Source organism: Panthera leo, chromosome B3 (assembly GCF_018350215.1).
Source record: "Panthera leo isolate Ple1 chromosome B3, P.leo_Ple1_pat1.1, whole genome shotgun sequence".
NCBI classification, from domain to species: domain Eukaryota; kingdom Metazoa; phylum Chordata; class Mammalia; order Carnivora; family Felidae; genus Panthera; species Panthera leo.
Window position 1 is genome coordinate 114,228,162 of NC_056684.1, and position 26,160 is coordinate 114,254,321.

Below are 26,160 nucleotides of genomic sequence, written 5' to 3' on the forward strand. Positions count from 1 at the left end.
AGTCAGCACAGAGCCTGCTTCAGCTCCTCTGTCCCCCTTTCTCTCTGCCCCTCCCCCACTCACGCACGCGCGTGTGTGCTCTCTCTCTCTCTCTCCCCCCCCCCCACCCCCTCTCTCAAAAATAAATAAAACATAAAAAAAAAAAACCCACAAGAAACAACATGTGTTGGTGATGATGTGGAGAAAAAAAAACCTTAGTGTGCTGTTGGTGAGAATGCAAACTGGTACAGCCACTGTGGAAAACAGTATACAAGTTCCTTAAAAAAATAAAAACAGAACTACCATTTAATCCAGTAATTCCACTACTGGGTACTTACCCAAAGCATATGATAACACTAATTCAAAAAGATATATGCACCCCTATGTTTATGGCAGCATTATTTACAATATCCAAACTATGGAAGCAGCCCAAGTGTCCACTGACAGATGAATGGATAAAGAACATGTGACATGTGATACTCACACACAGACAATGGAATTATTACTCAGCCATGAAAAAGAATGAAATCTGGCCATTTGCAATGATGTGGATGGATCTAGGCAGTGTAATACTAAGCAAAATAAGTCAGTCAGAGAAGGACAAATATCATGTGATTTCACTCATATGTGGAATTTAAGAAACAAAACAAACAAAGAAAAAAAAAAGAGACAAACCAAAAAACAGATTCTTAGCCGATGGTTACCAAAGAGAGAGAATCTTAAGGGCTTGATCCCACAACCCTGGAACCATGACCTGAACTGAAATCAAGAGTTGGACACTGACCCAACTGACTGAGCCACCCAGGCGATCCTGTAGTAGTTTCTGAATTTTGATACTAAAAGCACAAGCAACCAAAGGGAAAAAATTAAATTAGATTATTATCATCAAAGGACACTATCAAAAAAGTGAAATCACAACCCACAGAATGGGATAAAATCTTTCCAAGTCATGTATCTGATAAAGCTCTAGTATCCAGAATACATAAGAAACACAATTCAACAATAAAAAGGCAAACAACCCAATTTAAAAATGGGCAAAGGAGGGGTACCTGGGTGGCTCAGTTGGTTAAGCATCTCTTGATTTTGGCTCATGTCATGATCTCATGGTTCGTGAGATTGAGCCCTGTGTTGGGCTCTGCATTCACAGTGCAGAGCCTGCTTGAGATTTTCTCTCTTCCTCTCTCCCCCTCCCTTGCTCTTGCACATTTTTCTCTCTCTCAGAATAAATACACATTTTTTTTAATGCGAAAAGGATTTGAATAGACATTTCTCTAAAGAATATATATTGGAGCTCCTGAGTAGCTCAGTTGGTTAAGCACTGGACTCTTGGTATCGGCTAGGATCATGATCTCACATTTTGTGGGTTTGAGCCCCACATCGGGCTCTGCACTGCCAGCACAGGGCCTGCTTGGGATTCTCTGTTTCCTTCTCTCTCTGCCCCTCCCCTGCTTGAGTTCGCTCTTTCACACAAAATAAACATTTTTTTAAAAAATTAAAAAAATAAAGAACATATATAAATATGGCTAATGTCATTAATCATTAAGGAAACACAACTCAAAACCACAATGAGATACCACTTCACACGCACTAGTATGACTATCATAAGAAAATGGAAAATGACAAGTGTTGGCAAGGATATGGAGAATTCAGAAGCCTCATACATTGCTGTCGGGAGTATAAAATGCTGCAGCCATTTTGAAAAAGAATATGGCAGCTCCTCAAGAAGTTAAACAGAGGGACACCCAGGTGGCTCAGTCAGTTAAGCATCCTACTTCGGCTCAGGTCATGATCTTGTGGTTTGTGAGTTCAAGCCCTGCATCAGACTCTGGGCTGACAGCTTGGAGCCTGGATCCTCCTTCTGATTCTGTGTCTCCCTCTCTCTCTCTGCCCCTCCCTCTCTTGTACTCTGTCTCCATCTCTCAGAAATAAATAAACATTAAAAAAAATTTTTAAAAAGTGAAACAGTTCATAAACATGTGAATTACCAATTCCACTCCTAGGTATATACCCAAGAGAACTGAAAATATATGTTCACATAAAACTTGTATATGAACGTTCATAGTGGCATTATTTGTAATAGCCAAAAAATAGAAGTAATCCAAATTTCCATCAACTAATGAATGGATAAACAAATGTGGCATATACATACAATGGAATATCATCCAGCAATAAAAATGAGGTACTATTATATGATACACATGAATGAACCTTGAAAATATTATGCTAAGTGAAAGAAACCAGACACAAAAGGTCATGTATTGTATTATTTCATTTCTATAAAATATCCAAAATAGGCTAATACATACAAATAGAAAGTAGAAGTGATTAACAGAGGATGGGGGAAAGAGGGAATTGGGAAGTGTGGAGTTTCTTTTTAGGGTAATAAAAATGTTCTGGAACTAGATAATGGTAATGATTGCACAATGTGAATACAGTAAAAACCACTGAATTATATGCTTTAAAATGATTAAAATGGTGAATTTTATGTTACATGGAATTTATCTTAATATAAGAATTTTTTAAATTTGTTTTTTAATGTTTATTCATTTATGTTGAGAGAGAGAGAGAGAGCACAAGCAGGGGAGGGACAGAAAAGGGGGAGAGAGAAAAAGAATCCCAAGCAGGCTCCATGCTGCCAGCGCATAGCCCAACACAGGGCTTGAATCCACAGTAAGCTGAGATCATGACCTCAGCCTACTGAGCAACCCAGTTTCCCCTAAAACTTTTTTTTAAAGTAAATTGAAAAAAAAAAAAATCTTCCCACAAAGAAAACTCCAGGTCCAGATGGCTTCAGTAGTAAGTTCTACCTAACAAGGAAAAAATAAGATAAATTCTACACAAAATCATTCAGAAAATGGAAGAAAAAAGGGACACTTCCCAGTTCATATGTTAAGGTCAGTACTACCCTGATATCCAAATCAAATAAATGATTTGATTAGAAGATTGTAAGAAAAGAAATGAATCCCTAATGAACATAGATCCTTAACAAAATTTTAGCAAATCAAATCTAACAATAGATAGAAAGGGAAATGAGGCATGACCAAATAAGGTTTATCCCAGAAATAAAAGGTTTGTTTACCATTAGAAAATTAATCAATGTAATTCCCCACACCAGCACAATTAAAAAAAAAAAAAAACCTACATGATCATCTTACTAGAGTCATAAAAAATTTGACAAAATTCAAAAGACGTTCAGTAAACAAGAAATAGAAGGGAATTTTCTTAACTTGATAAAGACACCTTTAAAAAATCTTCAGCTGACAGAATAATTAATGGTGAAAGACTGAATGCTTTTCTCCAAAAATTGGGTAAAGGGCAAAAATGTCTGCTTCACCACTTCTTTTCAACATTATACTGGAGGTCCTAGACAATACAAAAGGAAAGTAAAACAAATAAAAATATACAGATTGGAGGAGCACCTGGGTGGCTCAGTGGGTTAAGCATCCGATTATTTTTATTTTTTATTTTTTTAAATTGTTTTTTTTTTTTTACATTTATTTATTTTTGATAGAGACACAGAGCACAAGTGGGGGAGGGGCAGAGAGAGAGGGAGACACAGAATCAGAAGCAGGCTCCAGGCTGTCAGCACAGAGCCATCAGCACAGAGCCCGATGTGGGGCTTGAACCCACAAACCGCAAGATCATGACCTGAGCCGAAGTTGGACGCCTAACTGACTGAGTCACCCAGGTGCCCCAAGCATCTGGTTCTTGATTTTGGCTCAGGTCATACATCGGGCTCCATACCGTGCGTGGAATGTGTTTAAAATTCTCTCTCTCCCTCTCCCTCTGCCCCCCCCCACCACTCTCTCTCAATAAAATAAAATAAAACAAAACAAAACAATAAAAATTTTTTAATAATATACAGATTGGAAATATGTATATATATAAGATTGGAAAAGAAACGATCTTTATTCAAAGACATGATTGCCTATTTTGGAGACCCTAAGGTACCTGCAAAAAGCTTTGAAAATTAATAAATGAGTTCAGCAAGGTCACATGATACAAAGTCAATATAAATCCATTGTACTTCTATATACTAGCAATAAATAATTAGAAGTAAAAATATGAAAACAACACAAAACTAATGGGTTCTTCAGATAATTTTACAAAATATATGTAAGGAACTCTATACAGGAAACTATAAAATATTACTATGTACAATTTGCAAACACAATTAAATGGACAGGTACACCATGTTTATGGATTGAAAAACTCAATATTGTTAAGATATCACTTCTCCTCTGGGGTGCCTGTGTGGCTTAGTTGCTTAAGTGTCTGACTTCAGCTCAGGTCACAATCTCATGGTTTGTGAGTTTGAGCCCCATGTTGGGCTCTGTGCTGACAGCTCAGAGCCTGGAGCCTGCTTTGGATTCTGTGTCTCCCTCTTTCTCTGCCCCTCTTCTACTCACGCTCTCTCTCAAAAATAAATAAACATTTAAAAAAAATTTTAAAGGGGTGCCTGGGTAGCTCAGTCGGTTGGGCATCTGACTTCGGCTTAGGTCATGATCTCACTGTTTGTGGGTCTGAGCCCCGAACTGGGCTCTGTGCTGACAGCTCAGAGACTGGAGCCTGCTTCGGATTCTGTGTCTCCCTCTCTGTCCCTCCCCCACTCATGCTCTGTCTCTCTCTCTCAAAAATAAATACACATTAAAAAATTCTTTTTAATTTAAAAAAAGATATCAATTCTCCTCAAATTAAGCTATTTGGGGTCACCTGGGTGGCTCAGTTGGTTAAGTGTCCAAGTTGGACTCAGGTCATGATCTCATGGTTCACGGGCATGAGCCCTGCATTGGGCTCTGCACTGACAGCATAGCCTGCTTGTAATTCTCTCTCTCTCTCTCTCTCTCTCTCTCTCTCTCTCTGGCCCTCCTCCCCACCCCCTCAAAAATAAATAAACATTGAAAAAAACATATAAAATATTTTTTAAAAATTAAGCTATTTGTTCAAAGGAATCCCAATAAAAATGCCAGTTGGCTTTGCTTGGTTGTTTGGAGAAGTTGACAAGCTGACTCTAAAATGTATGTGGAGGGGCGCCTGGGTGGCGCAGTCGGTTGAGCGGCCGACTTCAGCCAGGTCACGATCTCACGGTCCGTGAGTTCGAGCCCCGCGTCGGGCTCTGGGCTGATGGCTCAGAGCCTGGAGCCTGTTTCCGATTCTGTGTCTCCCTCTTTCTCTGTCCCTCCCCCGTTCATGCTCTGTCTCTCTCTGTCCCAAAAATAAATAAAAAAAAAATTTAAAATGTATGTGGAAACAGAAACTATGTAGAATATTCAAAACAATTTTATGAAAGAAGAACAAATTTGGAGGACTTATATTATCTGATTTCAAGACTTATTAGAAAGCTACATAATCAAGACAATGTGGAATTAATGTAATGATGGTCATATAGATGAATGGACTATTATAGAGTTCAGAAATAGGCCAATACATATATAGTCAGTCAATGTTTTTACAAAAGTACCAAGGCTATTTAATGGAGAAACAATAATGTTTTCAACAAATGTGCTTGAACAACTTGATACTCATATGAAAACAACTAACTTCAACTATTACCTCACACCATATGCAATAGTTAACTCAAAATGAATCATAGAAATACAATTTCTTTTGTATATTGACTTTGTATCATATGACCTTGCTAAAGTCACTTGTTAGTTTTGGTTCAGGAGATGGGCAGGCAGCACGGGGGAGAAAGTGGGATGGGGGTCACGTGTGGGGCTGCCTAATTTAGATCACGTGGTCAGAGAAGCCCTCCCAGGAGAGGTGACATTTGAATAGATTTGAAAAGGGCAGGGAAGCAAGCTGGAGGGAGCCAGGCATGGAGCTCTCTGAGAGGGGACTTGGTGTCTCCCAAGGCTGCCTAGAATCTGCACTCACAACAGTGGTGGCAGTACAAGTTGTTGGCTGAACTCAGGTCTGCAGGGAAGGGCCTTCTTTAGGGTGGAGGGTAATGCAAGCTGTACCCTCTAGACTGGCCACTAGACTGATTCTGGTAGCAGGCTGATTGCCTGGGGGAGCGAGTGCTTACTGTCTGGGTAGAGTGGTGCATAGAAAGTCACTTGTCACTTCCCTGGGGTGGCCAATGACACCAGCACCCTAGCTGGGGGCCCAGGAGCCTCCCTGATGTCTACTGGAACAGAGCTTGTTTCACACTGTGATACTTGATATATTCATTCATTTATTTGCCTTCTGTCTGTGTCATGAGCTCCATGGGGACAGAAACCCTCAAAAAGCAAGCAGGTGACCCCAGTTTCCATGTTATGAACAATCTGGCAAGCCCTTTCCCTTTCCCCGCCCCCCCAACCCTGTGAGTACCTGGGTATTCCTGGGGAGGAAATCAAAGTGGAGGGCCAGATGCCTGGGCACACAGGTGGTTCAGGCTCTGGGAAAATACTTGAGTAGAAGGTGATTCATAACTCTCATCCCACACAGTGAAACTGGAGACTAGACGGTCTATTCTTTTTTCATTTAATTCTCACAACTGCCCTGTATGGGAGACTATACTATTCCCGTTTCCCACATAAGAAAGGCCCAGCTCAGAGCTTAGATAACTTCCCCAAGGTCACACAGCGAATAGGTTGCAAAGTTGCTTCTCTCCAGGCCCCAGCGTCTTTCTCTCCATGCTCGTGCTCGCCCACCAGGATGCTTGGCAGGCTGAGCTTTAGAATGGGCTTCACCGCCATTGGTGTTAGTCATAGCAATGGGGTGGGATGGTAAAGTGAGCTCCAATAGGTGTCCTGAGGGGCTGTTGGTTCCTGTTAAACACCAGGAACCCTGGGGTAGGAGAGGGGACTTGGGTTAGAGCCTGTTACATGTGTGGGCAGCCATCTTGCACTAGAAACACTGCTTCTCTGAGGATCATTCAAGAGCTGGCCAAAGGCCCCAGACCCAAGGGCAGATCCATTCAAATGGAGGGTGAATCCTGTGACAAAGGGAATCATTAGCCAAGGGCCTCCCTTGGAGCACATGAACTCACAGGAAGAACAGCACACTTAGTGAGCTGTTTAATATAAATATAAAGCACTGGGTGCTGTGGCTGACTCATAGTAGGTGCTCAATCTGTGGTTGTTCTTATTTTAATAAAGACTTAATTTCCTTGTGCAGAAATTGAATTGGAAGTTGAATTTCCTTCTGAGCTGAGACCCAGAGTGCTCTCCAGAGCGGGCTATGGAAGCCAGATGAAATTTGTTCCTAATGGGGGGGTTCTGTGGAAGCTCAGCAAGTAGTTCTATCAAATTAGCAGGCCCAACAGACACGAGGGAGCAGATTTCTTCCTGAGGCTGGGTCCTGCTATCCCTTGTCCCTTGGAAATCAGATTATAAGGAGGGCAGGGCCAGGGAGGAAACCGAACTAACACAATTACCAGCCCTGGCTTGTCCACTTCAGCCTGGGAATAGGGCAGGGAGGAGGGGAAAGCAGAGGAGAGGCAGAGCCTCTCTCAGGAAGTTGCAAATTCAAGAAAGTAGACAGGATGAGCCTGTTTCTGCTGCAGGGCCCCCGTCTTCACCATCCTGTCCTGGGATTAGTTGTGTCATCTCCATGCTGTTCCCATGCAATGCCAATAACAGAAGCCTCTGTCTTCCCCTGGAGATCAGTGCAGTAATTCCTTTTATAGCTGTAATGCCATCTAGCCTTGGCTTGAATCTCCCTCGTGATGGGGCGTTTGTTACCCATCAAGCCCTCCTGTTCCATTATTGATTCATAAGCAGCCTACTATTGGGGCACCTGGGTGGCTCAGCCGGTTAAGCGTCCGACTTTGGCTCAGGTCATGATCTCACGGTTTGTGGGTTTGAGTCCCGTGTCAGGCTCTGTGCTGACAGCCTAGAGCCTGGAGCCTGCTTTAGATTCTGTGTCTCCCTCTCTCTCTCTGCCCCTCCCCCATTTGTGCTCTGTCTTTCTCTGTCTCTGAAAGATGGATAAATATTAAAACAAAAAACAAAAAAAAATTTTTAAGCGGCCTACTATAGGCAAGACCACTGATATCTGGTCTTAGGTTTGCCACAAACTAGATATAGAAACTTTGGCCCCAATTTCCCCATCTATAAATGAAATATGTGGCCCTGTGGTAAGCACTGCGTTCATGTTCTCCATGTCCTTCTACCCTCTCCCATTGTGAGGCAAGTTGTGATTTTCTAGGTGGACTTTGACTTATCAAAGCACGTCAGCCCAGCACATCTTGTCATGACAGCCTTAGGAGTTGTCATAGGCACTGCCCCCTAGAAATGGTGGTCCAAAGAGAGAAACTGAGGCTTACAGAGGTAGTATTTAAGGTTACACAACTGGGGCGCCTGACTGGTTCAGTCAGTGGAACGTGTGACTCTTGATCTCGGGGTTGTAGTTTCAGGCCCCACATTGGATGTAGAGATTACTTTAAAAAAATAAAATCTTAAAAAAAAATAATAAAGTCACACAACTAATGCTGGCAAAGCCAGAAAGGAAACACATGTCTTCTTAGAGTCACACTGTTGACTAATGATAAACTTATGGTTGGTTAACAGAACACATAAGGTCCTGAATACGTCCCTTCCAACTTCCATTCTGAGAAAACCCTCCATTGCAGTCTGGCTGCAAACCACGTTAGGCAGTGGAGGAAGGGATCTATGTATAGCTAGTCCATCCTTCCCTGGAACCAGCTTTGAGTCAGTTCCAGGGAGCCCTTGGCCAGTGCTGGGTTTTCAAGCTGGAAGGCCAGAGACACCATTTGAGGTCAGTGGCCCATGGGCAGGGTTAAGGTAGGTGAACCTCACCCAATTCCAGTATGAAACCAGAAGCACAAAGAGGAAGAGCCCAAGGGCAACCATGTGAGCATACTCTCCCCCTTCTGTCTCTCTTCTTAAATATCTTTATTGAGGTACAATTCACATACCATGAAACACCCATTTAAAGTGTACAATGGTTTTTAGTATATTACTGAGTTGTACCACTACAATCTAAGTTTAGAACATTTCATTATGGGGACCCCTGTGTGGAGCAGTCAGTGAAGGGTCCAACTCTTGATCGTGGCTCAGGTCATGATCTCACACTATGTGAGTTCCAGCCCCACACTGGGCTCTGTGTTGATGGTGCGGAGCCTGCTTGAGATTCTCTCTCTTTCCTTCTCTCTGTGCCCTCCCCACTTGTGCTCTGTCTCTCTCAAAATAAGTAAATAAACTTAAAAAATGTTAAAAAAAAAAAAAAAAAAAAAAAAAGAACATTTTCATCACCGCTGGCCCCAGGTAACCTTTATCTACTTTGTTTCTTTAGATTTGTCTATTCCTGATATCTCATAGAAATGGAATACACAGGATGTGTGGTCTTTTGTGACTGGCTTCTTCCCCTTAGCATGACGGTCCTCAAAAGTCATCCAGGTTGTAGCCTGTGTCAGCACTTCATTCCTGTTTATGGCCAAATAATACCGCATCGTACAGATATACCACATTTTATTCATCCATTCACCAGTTGGTGGACATTTGGGTTGTTTCCACTTTCTGAGGGCTGTGCATAATTCTTCTATGAACATTCACCAACATGTTTTTGTGCGGCCCTCTCTTCTCTTGGTTTATTTATGCGCTCATGTCATTCTCCTTCCTCCACAGGTTATAGTTCCAGTGTATGTGATATGTGTCTTTTGTTTTATGTGTTTATGATAAAGGTGCCTCTTGGGTGTGTGCATTTTTCATTTGCCTACATGGTATAGTGTTATGGTTCTTCTGTTTTCCTTTCCTCACTCAGCATTGTGTTTTGAGGATCCATCTATGTTGCCACGAGTAGTACATTTGATCCATTACTGCCAACTCTGTGTGGCCCTCAGGGGTGGGCTGCTACATTTCGCACACCTCTTCCCACAGGGACAAATACTTCCGTGGCACCACACACAAACCCACAATGGACATCCTGGTACACGTCCCCTTCAGGAGCTTGGTGAGAATGTCTAGAATATATGTCCAGGAACGGATTGTTGGGACACAGAATATGTACATACTTACTTTGAGTAGTGCCGGCGGGCAACAAGATTGGGGACACGAGGAGGAGACGGAATTGTTTTCATCCACTTTTCCCACAGAGAAATAAGAACCAAGACATACATTTGCCATCCAGCCTCGCAAAGCCACAGGACACCAGTACTGAGATGCACCGTGCCTGCTGAAGGATAGAGATAGAATTTTATTTCTCGTATTTTTTATTTCTTGTCTCATACTTTGCTAAGTTTCTAACTTAACACCGACTTCACTTAAATATTCTGGTCTCATAAAGTAGGGTTGTTCTTTATCCCTTGTGGAGTAAAATTCCGAAGGAAACCTACTGTTCTAAAAACTTTGCATTGTTCTTGGGGTACAAAGATCTTTTACTGTATAAAGATGGTTTTCTCATTTTGTAACTGGGAAGGTATCTGACTCCTGAAACCCTGGCCAGCACTCAGGAGTGCCAAGGAATGGCAAGGAAAGGGAGGGTTCAGATGACCCACTGGGAATTTCTAGTTCTGATTTCAGTGACTTCTGAGAGAGAGAGATTAAAACCCTTATGGATAGCGGAACATGAGAAATTTCTTCCACGGGCAAGTGCCTACATTTGAGGATGATCAGCCATCCCTGCAAAGCTCGGGATGAACAGATCACGGACAGTCTACTGAAGAGGAGTGGTTTCTGGGTAAAGTATTCACTCAGAGCCTACTTTACACGCCTACACCCAAGGGTGCCTCTTTCTACACAGCAGAAGGGCGTCATCAGAAGCCTTTTGCAAAAAATCCATTTGTATGTAATGTGAACCCCTTTGTCCTCATTTTGGTTTCCTACATTTGGATTTCTTGTGAACAGGCTTTTCTGAAAGTGAAGGCCATACTCCTGCTGGACAGACCGAAGGTCTCTGGCCAGTCCCCACGAGCCCCTGGGAGGGCCCTGCAGGGAGCTGGGAGGGGACCCAATGGCTGCACTTCCTGCTTCCTCAGCCTGGCACTCTGCTACTTCTTTTGCCTCACCAGCTGGTGGTTTTCAAATTCAACCTCTGTGGAGCAGCTTCTGTGGCTGGCCTTACTTGGAAGTATTTAGGACAAAAAGAGAACCCAGCATTTCACGACGCCGAGCTTCATTTCCAGTGTCGCGTCTCACAAACGCTGAGAGGGAATAGACAGGAGGAGAGGACATCTTTGGAGAAGTCACCAGGACTCCCTACTTCCACTCAGCCTGAACATTCTGTTTAACACCAGCATCGTGGACACGGGGCCAAAAGGTCGGCAGGTCACCGGGCCTGAAAAAAGACATGATTAGGAGGACAGGCCTCCTTCCTTATCCAAAGCCTCCTGCATGCTGGGCATTGTGTGAGGTGCTTTCCATGTACTTTTACTAACCCACACAACAAATAGCACCACAAGGGAAGACTCTGCTCAACTTTGTGTATGAAGAAATTGAGGTTCAAAAGCGTTAAGTGACCTGGCCCATGTCACAAGGGAAAGTTTACCTAAGTCTCTCTAGCCCTGCTTTGTACTTCCCCAGGCTAGTTTGGACCCCCACTTTCCACCCCACCCGGGCCCTCATTTCTCCCTGACTCACTACTTCTGCTATTCTAAGGTGACTGGGCTTTGACTCAGAGCATTAGGGAAGGAGGTTTCTTGGCACCAGGAGAGGGGACACAGGGCTCAGGAGACAGTTTACAGATGGAATAAGCTTGTTAGTTCCCTCTCTGCTGGAACTGAGGGGAAGCAGCAGCTGGAGAGAAATGCCCAGAAGTGGGCAGGAAAGAGCAAAGGAGGGTCTGGTCACGAGAAAGCAGGGTCGACGCAGAAGCTGCTTCTCAGTCCAGCTCTCTGACCCCACGGCCCCTCAAAGAGGGCCCCACAGTGTGCCCTTGAGGGAGGTAGATTGAACAGCAGAAGCAGCCTGGGAAACTGGGCAGCTAAGCCACTCCGAGGGCTTAAAGTCACACTAGGGACTGAGAGGAAGAAAGTCCCTGTGACTGTGGGGCTCAGCAGGTGTCACAGATTTGTGCTGGCCTCAGGTTTTCCCTCCACATCCCCTACTTCCCCCCACCCACTATGCAGGCTCCCAAGCCTGGCTGGTCATGGGGCTGGCAGCCCTGTCAGAAAAGGGGAAAGGAAGGAAGACTGGGTAGGGAAATGTGCAGAGCTCTGGGGACAGAACCCATGGTATACTCAGCATGCGGGCAGGGAGAGAATAGAGGAGGAGAGCCGTGGAGCTCAAATGCCTCCCTTTCTGGACTGGGCATTCCACCTGTTGGAGCTTGTGGGGCTGTGGTGTATGGCTGAGCAGGTACACGGCTGTGCGTCCCACAGTTCCAGGAGGTGCCAGCCATGCAGACCACGGTGAATGGCAGCCCTCAGGGATAGGCACGCCACAGGTTGCAGAAGCCTAGGGATAGTCTTGCCCTCGGGTGCCTGGAGATAATCTTGAGGCTTCCTATCATTCCAAATCTTAAAGGTGGGAACCTTGGAGCTTGAGCACCGTCCAGGAATTGAAGAGGCCATCACCTATTGTGAGGTCAGGTGATCCTGGCTAGGGCCTGGCCAGCCTTCCTTTTTTTTTTTTTTTTTTTTTTTTGAAGATTTTAAGTAATCTCTACACCCAGCATGGGGCTTGAAACTCACAACTCCGGGGCGCCTGGGTGGCTCTGTCGGTTAAGCAGCCGACTTTGGCTCAAGTCATGATCTCGTGCTCTGTGAGTTCGAGCCCCGCGTCGGGCTCTGTGCTGACAGCTCAGAGCCTGGAGCCTGTTTCAGATTCTGTGTCTCCCTCTCTCTGACCCTCCCCCATTCATGCTCTGTCTCTGTCTCAAAAATAAATAAACGTTAAAAAAAAAATTAAAAAAAAAAAAAGAAACTCACAATCCCGAGATCAAGAGTTGCCTTTTCTACAGACGGAGCCAGGCAGGTGCCCCAAAGATCCCCTTCCTGACTGCCAAGGCCTTGTCCCTCGCCCCACAGGCACCAAAGGCTGATATGGCAGACTTTGATCTATCACTGCATCAGCAATCACAGGAGCCAATTTCAATTCAATTAAAAACAAAATCTAAATGATCTCACTGTACACAAATAAGCTGATCACCTTGAATGATGCCAGAGCTTGGCCTTACAGGCCTGCTACTCCAATCACTCAAGTCTGTATCAGAAGTGTGACTTCTTTCCAAAGGAAACCCCCAGGCCTCACCTTGGTCCTCTGCCTTTTCATGTTCCTGTCCCTCCTCCTGGCTCCCCCTTGCCCCTGTTGTCCAGTGCACCAACATCAGGATCAGCCCAGCCAACCCTCCTCTTCCCTTTCTACCGACTGGAATCCAAGAACTTGCTTTTTACCAAAAGAGGTAAAAGCAGTGAAGATGTTCAGGCAGGGGGTCCAAACCCCACGCCTCAGGGACATCTCAAGCATACCTGCTGGTCTGAGGAGGAAGGAAGGTTGCTGACTGGACCTCAAATCGGGAGGAGAGAGAAGTCAGTGGGTCACATGGAGCTGCTGACTGGACTCAACTGGCCTCACAAGGAATACCCTGGTTCAACAGGAGCCCATGCCTGGGACATCCTCATGGGTCTCCCCACGGAAGCACAAGCTGGGGGAGCTGCAGGATTTGGACACTGGCCTGAGCAGAAGGACACACTTGCCCTCGTGCCACCCCTTGCCCCACAGTCGGACAGACTTGGGATGAGGCCGAGTCTCCAGCAGCTGTTCTGGCCTTCCCCAGGAAGGCCAAGCCTGACAGCTCCTGCCCAGGAAATTCCAGTCCAGGCAGCTGCTTGAGGAACAAAATGCAGGAGTTCCCTTTGGGCAGGAGAGTTTAAAACTGGAATAAAGAGAAAGGGATCAGAGCTGTAAGCTGCTTCTCCCAGCTTGTTTTCAAAGAAAAAAAATCTCACCAGAACCCAACAGCTAAGAAGAACACAGTGATTTGAACCCGTCTTCCTGGGCCTGCAGCTGGGCAGATACCATTTAAAATTTGTTCCATCCTCTTCGGTCCTGGCATGCTAACAACTCGAAATGGTCTGCTTCCATTCTTCAGTCCCTGCATACCTCAAACCTCAGCTGCTACCTTCTGGTCCCTTTTATCTTTTTTTCTGGTCACCCAGCCTGTTTGCTGCTCGTCTCTGAAAGTCTTCCAAGGGATTTATCGACATCTCCAGGGGCTGAAACATCAGGAAGGCATTCATAATACAGGAGGGGTCAGAGTTGCTGAACAGTGCAGGGACAGGTCACGTTAGTCTAAGGGACCGTGTGTCGATTTTCTGGGTGGTGAGTGTGGTCCAAGCTAGGCTGACCTGGTTTTTCCTTTGCACAAGGCTCTTCTCTCTTCGCCCTGCTTCCTTGCCAGCCATTTTCAATCCCTGCTGCTGCTGCATACTATAATCGGAGCCTGGAGTCACGCTGGGTGAGGGTGAGGAGATCAAGGTGAGCTCCTCCGCCCAAACACAAACCCACATTGGGAGCAGCAAGATGTGAGGAGAGTACTAGCCTCAGAGACCAGGCCAAGCCATTTTACCCCTAACATGAGGGGATTGAAACGGATGATGTAGCTGACCACCCCCCACCTCTTTCAGGATCAGGTCAAAAATGCTAATTTGGGCCCAAACACTCCCAGTCTCCCCAACCCTTGCTCTGGCTTCTCTTCCAGCAAACGTGTTCCATTTGAAAAGCTTTTTCCCCCAAGTATAATTCCACTGCCTCTTTCCACCAGCAATTCAAAACCCTCCTGTCTCATGTTTCTCTGCCTGTCCTTTCCAAGTGCCATGCACGTGCTCTTAGATCTCTATTCCAGATCTGCCCTGAGGGGTGGGTGGGCTGGGACTGAACTCTGACCCTTTTGCCCCCTGGCCTAATCAGACCACTGTTGGTTTTGCTATGGCTTAGCTTCTTCTTGAATCAGATGTTATAGAATATTACACACACACACACACACACACACACACACACACACACACACACGCGCGCGCTCGCACGCACGAAACAATCTTGCGTGGAAAACTCTGATCAAAACTTTTCCTTGGCACGAACACAGAGCATTTCCATGGCTTGCCACTTTCCTGATCTTCTGGGGCTGGTCTAAAGCCAGATTGGGGAATTTCAGCTCTGAAGGCCAGAGAGAAGTTTGCTGTCCCAGCTCCTGAGGTCTGGGTCATCTCCAGCACCACCAAACTAAGACTACAGTTTAATGAAATCTGCCACTCCTTCCCTGCCTCCTGCAGACTTTCTGTCCTAAGCAAGGAAATGTAAGGCCCCAGCCAGGCCTGCCCTTTTTCTTAAGCTCTCAGCTCACAGCCTTTAGATAGCTGGCTTCCTAAATTGCAGGTGATGTCCAAGGCCCTAGACTCTGCTTTAGGCAGGTCCACTATAACGGGGATAATGTATTCTTTTCCTATGGCTTCAGATTAAGGTTTGCTAATAAACAGTAAATTCTTTCTCTGAGGGAGAACTTACTTTCCATATTCCTTGGCATACCTCATTCAAAAAAGCCTTCTAGGTGGCATACACGTTATTAACAATAAGCAATGAAAGAGGATGTGTTAATGATAGCAACCATTTTAGTGCTTTGTATATATCTGGCACTGTCCTAAGCTATATATATATATATAATTTTTTTTTTTTTTTTTTTTGGTGTTTATTTTTGTGAGAGAGAGAGACAGTGTGAGCAGGCGAGGGGCAGAGAGAGAGGGAGACAGAAAATCCAGAGCAGGCTCCAGGCTCTGAGCTGTCAGCACAGAGCTCAACATGGGGCTCAAACTTGCAAACCGCGAGATCATGACCTGAGCCGAAGTCGGCCGGTTAACCGACTGAACCACCCAGGCACCCCCTAAGCTATATTTATATCTATGCTCACTTAACCCTCTAACAATGTGCTGAAATAGCCACTCTCTCCCCTTTTACAGATAAGGAGCTTCAGGCTCTGAGCAGTTGTACACTTGCCAAAGATCCTGCTCACCAATTGGTTCTGGTAGACACTATAGGGATGCCTCAGGAAGGAGAACTCCACAGAACGGGATCTAGAGGGCCCGTGGAATTGAAGGAACCCAATTTTAGAGCTGAGAGGGATCTATATTTCACAGTTTCCAAGAGTTTGTGTGACTTGCCTAAGCCTCATGCAGCTACTCCACTTAAGAACTAGTATAGGGGGCACCTGGGTGGCTCAGTTGGTTAAGCAGCCGACTGTGGCTCAGGTCATGATCTCGCGGTCCGTGAGTTCGAGCCCCGCGTCGGGCTCTGTGCTGACAGGTCAGAGCCTGGAGCCTGCTTCAGATTCTGTGTCTCCCTCTCTCTCTGCCCCTCCCCTGTTCATGCTCTGTCTCTGTCTCAAAAATAAATAAACGTTAAAAAAAAAAAAAAGAACTAGTATAGAATCCACTTATTTTGCTAGTCACAGGTCTCTCTTAGGAGGAAAAGAAAAGAAGTAAGGTTTAACAATTTAAGGTAGGGTCTTAGAGAGACTAGAAATGTTAGAAAACATTGACATGAAAAGAAAGTAAGAAAGGTGGTGGGGGTAGGCCTCAAATATCATCATTAACCAGTCTAGAACTGGTCAAGGGGATGTTTGTTACCCTATAAAAACCTATGCAATCTCCAGTAGCCACACACTCATCTGGTTTTTGGGCATGCTTAAGTGTGTTGGTGTTCAGGTCATTATACGATCAGTATTTCATGGAATGAATGCATTCTTGCAAAGAGAATTTCTCCCAAACCAATCCTGCATGTTTATGGACTTCCATTATATTCTTATTTATTTTTTAACATTTTTAAGTAATCTTTTACGCCCTATGTGGAGCCCAAACTGATGACCCTAATATGGAGTCACACGCTCCACCAACTGAGCCAGCAGGGCTCCCCTTGACTTTCATTTGAAATGAAGCAATTTACTTGGGAATTCTGGGGAATCTTGATAACCAAGTGTTTTAGAGGCCAGTCCATGACATGTTCAGTGCTAGTTCTGTGGATCTGGAAAGCTGCTGAACTCACCTAGCATTCATTTCTTCCCTTGCAGTCTTCCCTCGACCACAAAAATGTCTCTCATGCCTAAGGATCCTGGGTTGGCACCCAGATATCTTGGTGGTTTATTGCCTTTCTCCAGCCTTGGTGGGGGTACTAACAAAGCCAGCTAGAAAGAGACTTGGAAGCTAGCATTCTATACTTCAACTGGAACATTCCATTAGCTCATGGCTTTGGGTTCCAGAAAGGAGCTCGTTTCCCAACTTCAGTAATTTTAAATACTAGATATCCCATTTCCTTACAATGGGACTGTCTTGTCAACAAGCCCCAAAGGACCCTTCTGCACAGCTCAAGGTAACCCCATTGAGGGGGTGGAGTGGAGCAACCCTGCAGCTGGTCTCTTGCCATGTCATTGCTGGCCCCAGGGAAGTTCATCTTTGCCTCTGAGCCTCCGTTCTTTTTTTTTTTTTAAATGCTTACTTATTTTTGAGAGAGACCGACAGAGTGTGCGTGGGGGAGGGGTAGAGAGAGGGAGACACAGAATCCAAAGCAGGCTCCAGGCTCTGAGCTGTTAAGATAGAGCCCGACGAGGGGCTCTAACTCTTGAACTGCCACATCATGACCTGAGCCGAAGTCAGACTCTTAACAGACTGAGCCACCCAGGCGTCCCTCTCAGCCTCCAGTTCTGAGAGCCATCTTACCACCTTTGCACTGAGAGTGAATTGCAATTAGTGTGCACATGGTTCAGATTTCTTTTTACAGTTTTCTTCTGTTACATGTGAAATAATTCAAAATTACTTCCAAGCCACCTGAATTCATGTTCTTTCATTCTGGTATGAGTGCTCAAGCACAAATGAGCACTTAGACTGAAATATCCCACCTGAGAGAACTGCACAGGTTGTCCAAAGCCATTATCTTGCTGCTGTAGGCAAGTCTGGACTCATGGAGCCTCACTTCACCTTAGTGTTTCAACCCTGGCCCACTGCCTTGCTTAGGTCGTAAGAGGTGGATGGCCTTCCTTTAGAAGTGTCTATCTTCCTCACAAGAGTCTTGGTTGGCAAGAATTTTTCAGTTAACTAAAAACGGCAGCTTTACAGGCAAGATATGGAAGGTCTTTTCTTCTTCTTCTTCTTCTTTTTTTTTAAAGGAAAACGCTTGCAAAGCATGCCTGAAACAGGGCAGGAAAAGCAACTTGTTATTTGGAAACATCAAAAACTTTCTTTTGGGGTCGTTCGTAATGTTACTTCACTGCATCACTCCCTCCGTTCCAGCCAATAAAAGGGTTAATTCCAGGATCTCACTATTCTTGAGTCCACGCAAGCCTGCTAAAGGAGACCAAGTAGATACCTCCTCCTACCCTACATTTTATTGTCCAGATGTGACCTTTGTCCCATACCTAGAAGTGGCAATGACCATTGGCATGGATGTAGAGTACCACAGTTTTTCTTCTAGTCTTCAGAGTGGCTTTGAATTGAGTTTCAACTAGGCGAGAATTAAAACAGGAAAGAAATGAAGGATCGGGGGTGTCTAAGCAACCAAGTCTTCCCTGGAAGAGAAGAGGAAGCCGTGAGAAGTGAATAATAGGTTTATTTGCATATACACAAGAGAAGAGCTAGCGTTGCTGGGAGTCACAAGAGGAGGGGCTTGTGAGGAGGTAAGGCTTCAGCAGAGGAAGGCACCTTGACAAACAAGGGATTCCTGGCTTAGTAAATCAAGCACAGTTGCAACCTTCTTTTGCCCCAAGCCAACTACTCATTTACTGCTGTCCTAGAGACACAGGAATTACTTACAAAACCAGGCAGAAAATAAAGTGGAAAGAAACGGTTTTACCTCTCTGGACCAGCCACTTAAAAAATTTATATACAGGATACAGGAAAAAAAACAAAACAAAACATAAGAGGCACTTTCAAATAGTTCTTAATCTAATCAGTGCCGTCTGTCCTGCTAGTAAAAATACCATCATGAAAGACTTTGGGGATCAAATGTGCCTCCAAAGTTGGGGCCTCAGTTCACAAGGATTCTGGAAGTGGTTCCTGCCAGGTTTCCAGGCCTACGATCACAAGACAGGAGATTTCTGGAAGTGAGAGTGGAGTGGCTATGGAGATAAGCATTTCTCAGCCTGTTCCAGTGAGTGTCTTGTGGGCTTATCTCCTAGCAAGTGGAATCTGGGGTGCTGGGAAGAGTCTCTCCCAAGGATAGGAGACATCCTTGCTAAAAATGATCTTTCTTGAACACTAAAATTGAACCAGAATGAACTTTGACTTCTCTTTGGAGAACTCAAATGAAATTAAGGCTTTTTACATGAAAGACCAAGTTCTGCATTTGGAAACAATAACCACCAAGTGGCTGTTTCCCAAGGGAACTTAACTTCTTTTCCTCTAGGAACAGTGGATTGTCCTAAGAGAAATCAGAAGAGGCTACCTACTTGATTAGGTAAAACAAAAAGATTAGGGAGGCTGACTAGGAAGGGGAAGAGAAACACACACTGAGTGATGATATCTTTTTTTTGTATATAAAGGATTAAAAAATTCCAATTTAATAAATTTTGGAAAAGCAAATGTAAAATGACTTGGGCTTATAAAACCAGAATTTACAATTATCTGTGAATAGTCAAAGACAAATCATAGAACCATTTTCATTACAAATCCAAAGTAATTCTAATAGTTACAGAATCACTTTCCCACTCCCCCCCCCCACCGCCCCCGTGAGATTACAGTTGTTAAATTGTAAGCATCTCCACTGCTACTCATAGTCCCTCATCTCCTTCTCCTAAGACAGTGTTTTCATACCCAAGTCACATCACACATACCAGGCACGTCTTTCCTTTCACAAAGCTTAGCCAGATGATATCTCCTTTTGGCTGAGATCAACAACCTTCCTTTTATAAATAATCCTTCTTCCCCCAGCGCCTAAATTCATCCAAGTCTTCATCCTCCACATGGTCCCAGTCCCAGTAGGACGGGCCCTTCTCTAAAAGGAACACTGGATCAGTCACACATTCGGTCCTCTCTACGCCAATGCTGGCCGCGCCCCAAGTGGTCTAGCACATTTGCACCCAAGAAAAGTTACAGTGTGCCTCTTTCCCTCTCTTCCTCATTTCTTGCCACGATTCTGCTTTTTCATGACATCTGTGCTGATGAGATATCTGGTCATCCCTAGGTCTTCCTGCTTTGTGTAACTATGACCAAGTGACTGTAAGGATGGACCACTGTGATGCTGAAAATCTCTTGGTCTTTCCCCCTCTCGGTGAAATGCAGTCTCTGCCAGGAGCCAGGAGCCTTAAACCAGAGACTCTTCTCTGCCTCCTAACACACCAACTCAACAGGAATCGGTTATTTAAGAGATGCCTACTGCTCTGCAAGATCTAGTCAGAACACCACAGCCTCTGCTAGTTGCAAGCCCGGGGAAGATGCCAGTTTCCTTCAATTCTGACCAAGCATTTTGGGTTGAATTAAAAGAACATGGCACCACACTCTGCTCTTCACTACACTTCTTCATGAACATACCTATGACATCTGCTTAAATCGTCTGAGCACCAAGCTCTTCAGAGCTGCCTTTTCCCCCTCCCTTCATCACAGAGGGCCAAGGAAGTGCCCGCTGGCCTCAAGAGCTCCTCTTAGGAAGTAGTACCTAACTGGTTAAAGCAGTCCCCCATAACTAGTTCTAGTTCATGGCCTCCATACAGAGTGTGGCCCAGCACTGCTCAATTTGCCATGGGTGAAGTTGACCAGGAATCTACGTTCTCTGGAATCTGATCTCAAGTGCTAACCTCCCATTAGCATTAAATACAGTTCACTTTTAGTGTGTCCACATTAAATGCTCAATGAAGAAGTGCTACTGAGAGAAAACATGGAAGGAAAGTTTCCTTCAGAAAGGAACCATGTGTTCCTTCCAGCATGGAAGGCTTGTTTCCATTCTCCCCTTCATTTTTTCAGCATAAATCCACAACTCATTGGCAGGGCAGTCAGATTCAGCAGGCACTCACCATTAAGACCAGAACACTGACAGCATGTAAACAAGGTGAGATGGCAAAAGATACAGATCCATTGATCCTTCCCGATGGAGAACCAAAAGAAAAGCCTCGGAGACAATGAGCTCACACGTGCCGGTGAACACACACAAGAACAAGTCAAATGTCTCAACAAGGATTTACTTTAACAAAACGCACAGGTACGCGATGCTCAAGTCTTACTAGAAAGGAGTCACTTGGATTTCCCCCCCACCTCTCCTTACACAGCACAAGCCAGTGACCAGCTAAACATTCAGACCCATTATTGAATAGAAGGGAGCAGCATCAGACACAAAATCTCAGGCCCTGGTTTTATGTGCCTTTAATACTTTTTTTCCTTTTCTCTGCGTTCACTAAACAGGATTAAAAATTTTCTTTGTAAAGCTACTTTTCATAGCTTTTTGTTTTCCCTTTGTATTTATCATGTTTTTAATTTCTTCTCTGAGGAGGAATTCTCTGAATCTGTATCTTCCAATTCGATTCGGTGCCTTTTGAGGCCACTGTGGCCATGAACAGCCCTACTGCTGTCTGTGTCTGGGGGGTCAGTGGGGTCCTCTCTCGTTCCAGCACTGGGGGTCTCACAGGCCATTTCAGACCCACAACAATCTTTGTGTAGGAGCGTCCCTGTCAGGGACAAGTTATCATGGTCAGTGTCCGAATGTCCTGGGGAAGAGCAGGCCACTGCCTCCAGCTCCCCGAAGTTCTGCCCATTGTTGTGGGGATGAGGGGGGCGGGGGTGTAAGCGTCCATTGTTGTGGTTGGCACAGATGGTTTCGGGGCTCCGCTCCTCACTGTCATCAGACTGGGTCCTGGGACAGCTGCCAGACCCACTGCTGAGAGTGGAGCCAGATGCCTTGGGGACAGGAGGAGAGGGCGGCTCCTCAGCCCGGCTGCTTAGGGCCTTGCTCAGGGCCTTTCCATTGAGCTTCTTGGTTTCGAAAGAATGTTCTACAGAGCTACCATTGTTAGTGTCCTGTGAGGTATCTTCTGGCGCCTCTGCCCAAGGGTGGCTGCTGTGCTCATGGCCTGAGCCATTGCTGGGATTTCTAGCAGAAGTCCCTTCTTTAAAAGCATCCTTGCTGCGACCTTCAGGGGGCAGGTCCTGGTTCCTCTGGGCTATGGTCATGCTTAGACAGGCTTCCTTACTGGAAGAAGGGGCTGGGTTATCCTTGTGGCTGGTTCCGGCCCTCCCTTCGTCGGCCTCCCCAGCCACGAGGGAGCTCTCTCCATCTTTGTTATTTGAGTAGGAGATATAGGAGTAGCGGAGCCACTTGTAAGCCTTATAAATTTTTCGTTCAACCGACTCTATGTCGGAGGTTGGCGATGCTCGGCTCGGCTGAATCTCCAGGGTGGAAGTGCCCCGCTCAGGGGAGGACGTCGGGGAGGAGGAGAGGTCATCCACTTTGATCTGGGGGTAATCGTAGTTGTCTTCTCCAATGTAGGTGTTGGCGGGCTTGCTCGCAGGGGTGGGCCTCTCTTCCCGGGGTGTCTTCTGTCGGCGCCGCATGGCGTTCCGCTGCCGCGTGGAGGTTCGGCGCTCGTTCAGCTCCTCCTGGTCCTCAGAGCTGCTGGAGCTGCTGGAGCTGCTGGACTCGTCTTCAGGGCTGGGAGACCGCGGCCGGGGGAAGAGATCTGTGTCCAGCTCAACCTCGCAGGCGTTCTCCTCGGAGTCGGACTCGTTGGAGAGGGCCAGGAGGCGTTTGTCCTGGTAGCGCCGCAGGGCAGACAGGCGCTGCTGGCGAGAGGCTGCGTCCTCGCACGTGGGCGGCGGTGGAGGCGACGCCACCGCGTTGGTGGTGGTGACCCGCAGGGGCCCCAGATGGAAGGCGCTGTCGGCATTCTCGTCCACCGTGGGTGGAGGGGAACGGGGCAGCGAGGCTGAGGACTCTGAGTCAGTGTAGCCTGAGCGTTCGCTGACCCCAGCGTGCAGCTGGAGTATAGTGCTCTCACTGAGGTCGCTGTCCGAGTCAGAGCTCCAGCCCTCGATCTCTCGGCGCACCAATGAGTCAAAGAAGGCCATCATCCGGGGGTCTTCCTGCACGGACTGGTTGGCATAGTCGTGTGACAGGCCACTCCCGCTGTTCAGCACAAGGCTGATGTATTCTTCGTGGGTATAGAGGCAGCGGGAATCATCCTCAATCCGTCCGTCTAGGTCTCCTGTACATCCTGGCTGCTTGTATGGGCTCCAGATCTGCACAGAAGGCAAAAACAAAACCAAGGAGGCCTGATTGGGAGGTACTCTAAAGCTGGTAGTGATAAGGAACACTAAGGCAGAGTTTCTCCGGACCCTCCCCTGTCATTTAGCCAGGATTTGCTAACCAGTTTTAAAAATGTATTCTTTACCAGACCGGATTATGTGGGCCACACATGAAAACCCAGGCTTCTAGAGTCCGATGTTGGAAAAAGCATCGTCTAGGACACGGCATCAGCCTAGTGTCGGGAAAGCGAAGTCCCATCTCTAGGCGCAGCACAGTGACACGCCATCTCCCCTACAGCGCCCCCTCTCCTTTAGCTTCCTGTGTTAGTAGCATGGAAATTACAACAACCCCCTCCATAATCTTGAAGGGCAGGGGAAGACTTGAAGATTGGCCAACGTGCTCAAAACTCTCAGAAGACTGAAGCTGTGCACAGGGAGGTGCCACTTTTCCAAAGTGGAAACAGACCCAGCAGTCAGTCCTCCGTGGTAGTTAGTATTTCAGCCTATAACTCCACTTCTCCCCAACTGCAACATTTCTATTTTTAACTAATGGGAATTGCTTGTGGAGCTTGATAAGAATAGCCAACTGCCTACACTGCAGTTCCCTCTTGGACATGCAGGCATCAGTTACCCGGGAAACTGGGTTCTCTTAACCAGGTTGCTGCTGGCCTGCTCCCCAACTCTTCTGTTAGCTACAGGAATGGGTAGGACACACACCCCAAGACCGGAGACCCACCCTTTAACAGCCTCCACTCTATCACCAGAGATACAGGCTGACAACCAGAGGATCTAGGCAGAGCTAGGTAGGACTCAAACTCAGGTGTGCCTGACTGCAAAGGCCCAACTTTACAAGTGGAATAAGTTATGCAAAAATCCAGTTCAAGGTAATTAAGCTGTCACTGCAAATGAGAATGCTTAGCTTCACCTGACTGCCAGACTGGTCCATGGAGCAGCTCACAGAAGCTCAGTTACATCAGCCGGTAGCCATGGCAACTCAGATGAAATTCCAGGCGATTTTCTTGCCTGACAGGCTGGTGTCTATCTTTAGGCACCCAACCCAGAAAACAGGGCTCTTCATTCTCTAACCTGGATCAAGACAATGCCTTTGCTTCCCCAAAGCTATCCAAGGACAAATTCACCTCCTTATGAGCACTTTCCTGAGGCCCAACCCTTCCCATGCTTAACTTGCAACTTCTGGGAGGCAGAATCTCTTTGGAGGATCCCCAGTTCAAAAGGGGCTAGAAAAACCTAAATTAGCTCTTTTCACCAATTCTTACTTTAGATTTATTCTTCTTTTGACTTTGTTCCCTGCCCACAACTCCTCAGGCGTTCTCCCGTCTCCATCTTCATTATGTGACCCAGGGGAGGTTTAAGTAGTGGTTCTCACACCCCAAAGTGCGCAAGAATCACCTGAAGAGTCATAACAGTGTTGACTCCTGAGTCCCACCCGTAGAGATTCTGATTCACTACATCACCACTGGGTACCAGGGCTCTGCATTTTTAACAAGGGGAGACCAACATTTAAGAAACACTAGTATACGGTTAGAAAATAGTGGAGGGGCACATGTGTGGCTCAGTCTGTTAAGCATCTGACTCTTGATTTCGGCTCAGGTCATGATCTCATGGTTCATGAGTTTGAGCTCTACATCGGGCTCTGTTGCTGACAGGGCAGAGCCTACTTGGGATTCTCTCTCCCCCTCTCTCTCTGAGCCACCCCCACTCTCTCTCTCTCAAAAACAAATATAGAAAAAAAATTTATTTTTGAGAGAGCACAAGTGGGGGGAGCAGAGAGAGGGGGACAGAGGATGCAAAGCAGGCTCCATGCTGACAGCAGCGAGCCTGATGTGGGGCTCAAACTCCCAAACCGTGAGATCATGACTTGAGCTGAAGTCAGACGCTCAACTGGCTGAGCCATGCAGGCACCCCCCAAAAAAAACTTAAAAAAAAAAAAAAAAGTTTAAGTAGCAGAAAATAAAGGATTTTTCTGAGGAGATTCTCAAATTCTTTGTGAGACCCAAAGTTTGGGAAACATTCAGATATGGCCTTCAACAACAGGCTCAAGCTACGAATGACTATCTCTGCAAACAAATGTCCAAGGGAAAAGTTTGGTGGCTTAGGAAGGAAACTGGAGGGATTCCAAAGGCAAAGTCCTTAGGACTTTTTGGGGCCTCATTCTATATTCTAGGCCAGATCTCTTACTTTCTCAGTTTAAAAATGGTGAAATGTTACTAACCATGTTATCTAATATAAAGATGAATCTATATGTGCATCACAGAAACACAGAATTTGTTAACAGAAGTACAAAATATTGAAGGTGGGATGCTGGTCCAACTATCCAACAAACCAGTTTCTAGGTTCTTTCTGATCTATTACCCAGCCTCCTATTTCTTCCTTCAGGAATGAAAATCATTAACACTGAAAGTCAGCTTTTATTTGGGCTCTGGAATGTATTAAGCTGAGGTAGACTTTCATTCCTGAAGCTTAGAGTAATGGAACAAACCACTGGATCAGGAGACAGGAGACTTGAGTGTGGGTTCCCACTCAATTCCTAGTTAGCTGGTTGACCTTGGATAAAGCTCAACCCCCTGATCTAAACAGTGAATTAGATGGGTCTTATCCAATCCTAGGATTCAGAGCAAAACAAAACCATCATGCCAGACAGGCAGTTTTCAGTCCTCAAGGGACTTGTAGCACAGAGCTGCTGGGGCTGACAGAAGGGGTAGGAACCCCAGCTCTGTGGCCTCACATAGCCCTGGGCAAATGACTTCACTCTCGAAAGTCTCTTTTCTCATCTGTAGAAATGAAAATGACAAAATGACATAACCTATACCACAGCACAACAAAACATGGTGCTTTCTCTTTCACTTGGCAGCTGAACACCTTAACTAGAAAGTCTCAGACCCATCCTCAAAGAGACTTTTGAACATCAGAAGGACTGACCGTCGCTATTATCTTAGTCCTCATCCTTAAAATGTCAGTTTCAAATATTTGTGAAAGTGGTTATTTCTTTCCACTGAAACAACTCAGAAGTAAAGCAACGAAAACACAACTTCTTTTAAAAAATTTTTTTTAATCTTTATTTTTGA

At 45.7% G+C, this 26,160-nt stretch overlaps 1 protein-coding gene across 3 annotated transcripts in view; it reads right to left on the minus strand.

Moving 5' to 3' along the window:
• Positions 1–21,000: 21,000 nt before the first annotated feature.
• The window catches only part of DCAF5 (DDB1 and CUL4 associated factor 5), a 104,148-nt gene continuing 98,988 nt past the window's right edge, over positions 21,001–26,160 (minus strand). For all 3 annotated transcript variants that reach the window (XM_042943600.1, XM_042943599.1, XM_042943602.1), the window contains exon 9: positions 21,001–23,068. In XM_042943600.1, the coding sequence (XP_042799534.1) occupies positions 21,299–23,068 (1,770 nt within the window). In that variant the 3' untranslated portion in view covers positions 21,001–21,298. The remainder of the gene's footprint in view (positions 23,069–26,160) is intronic.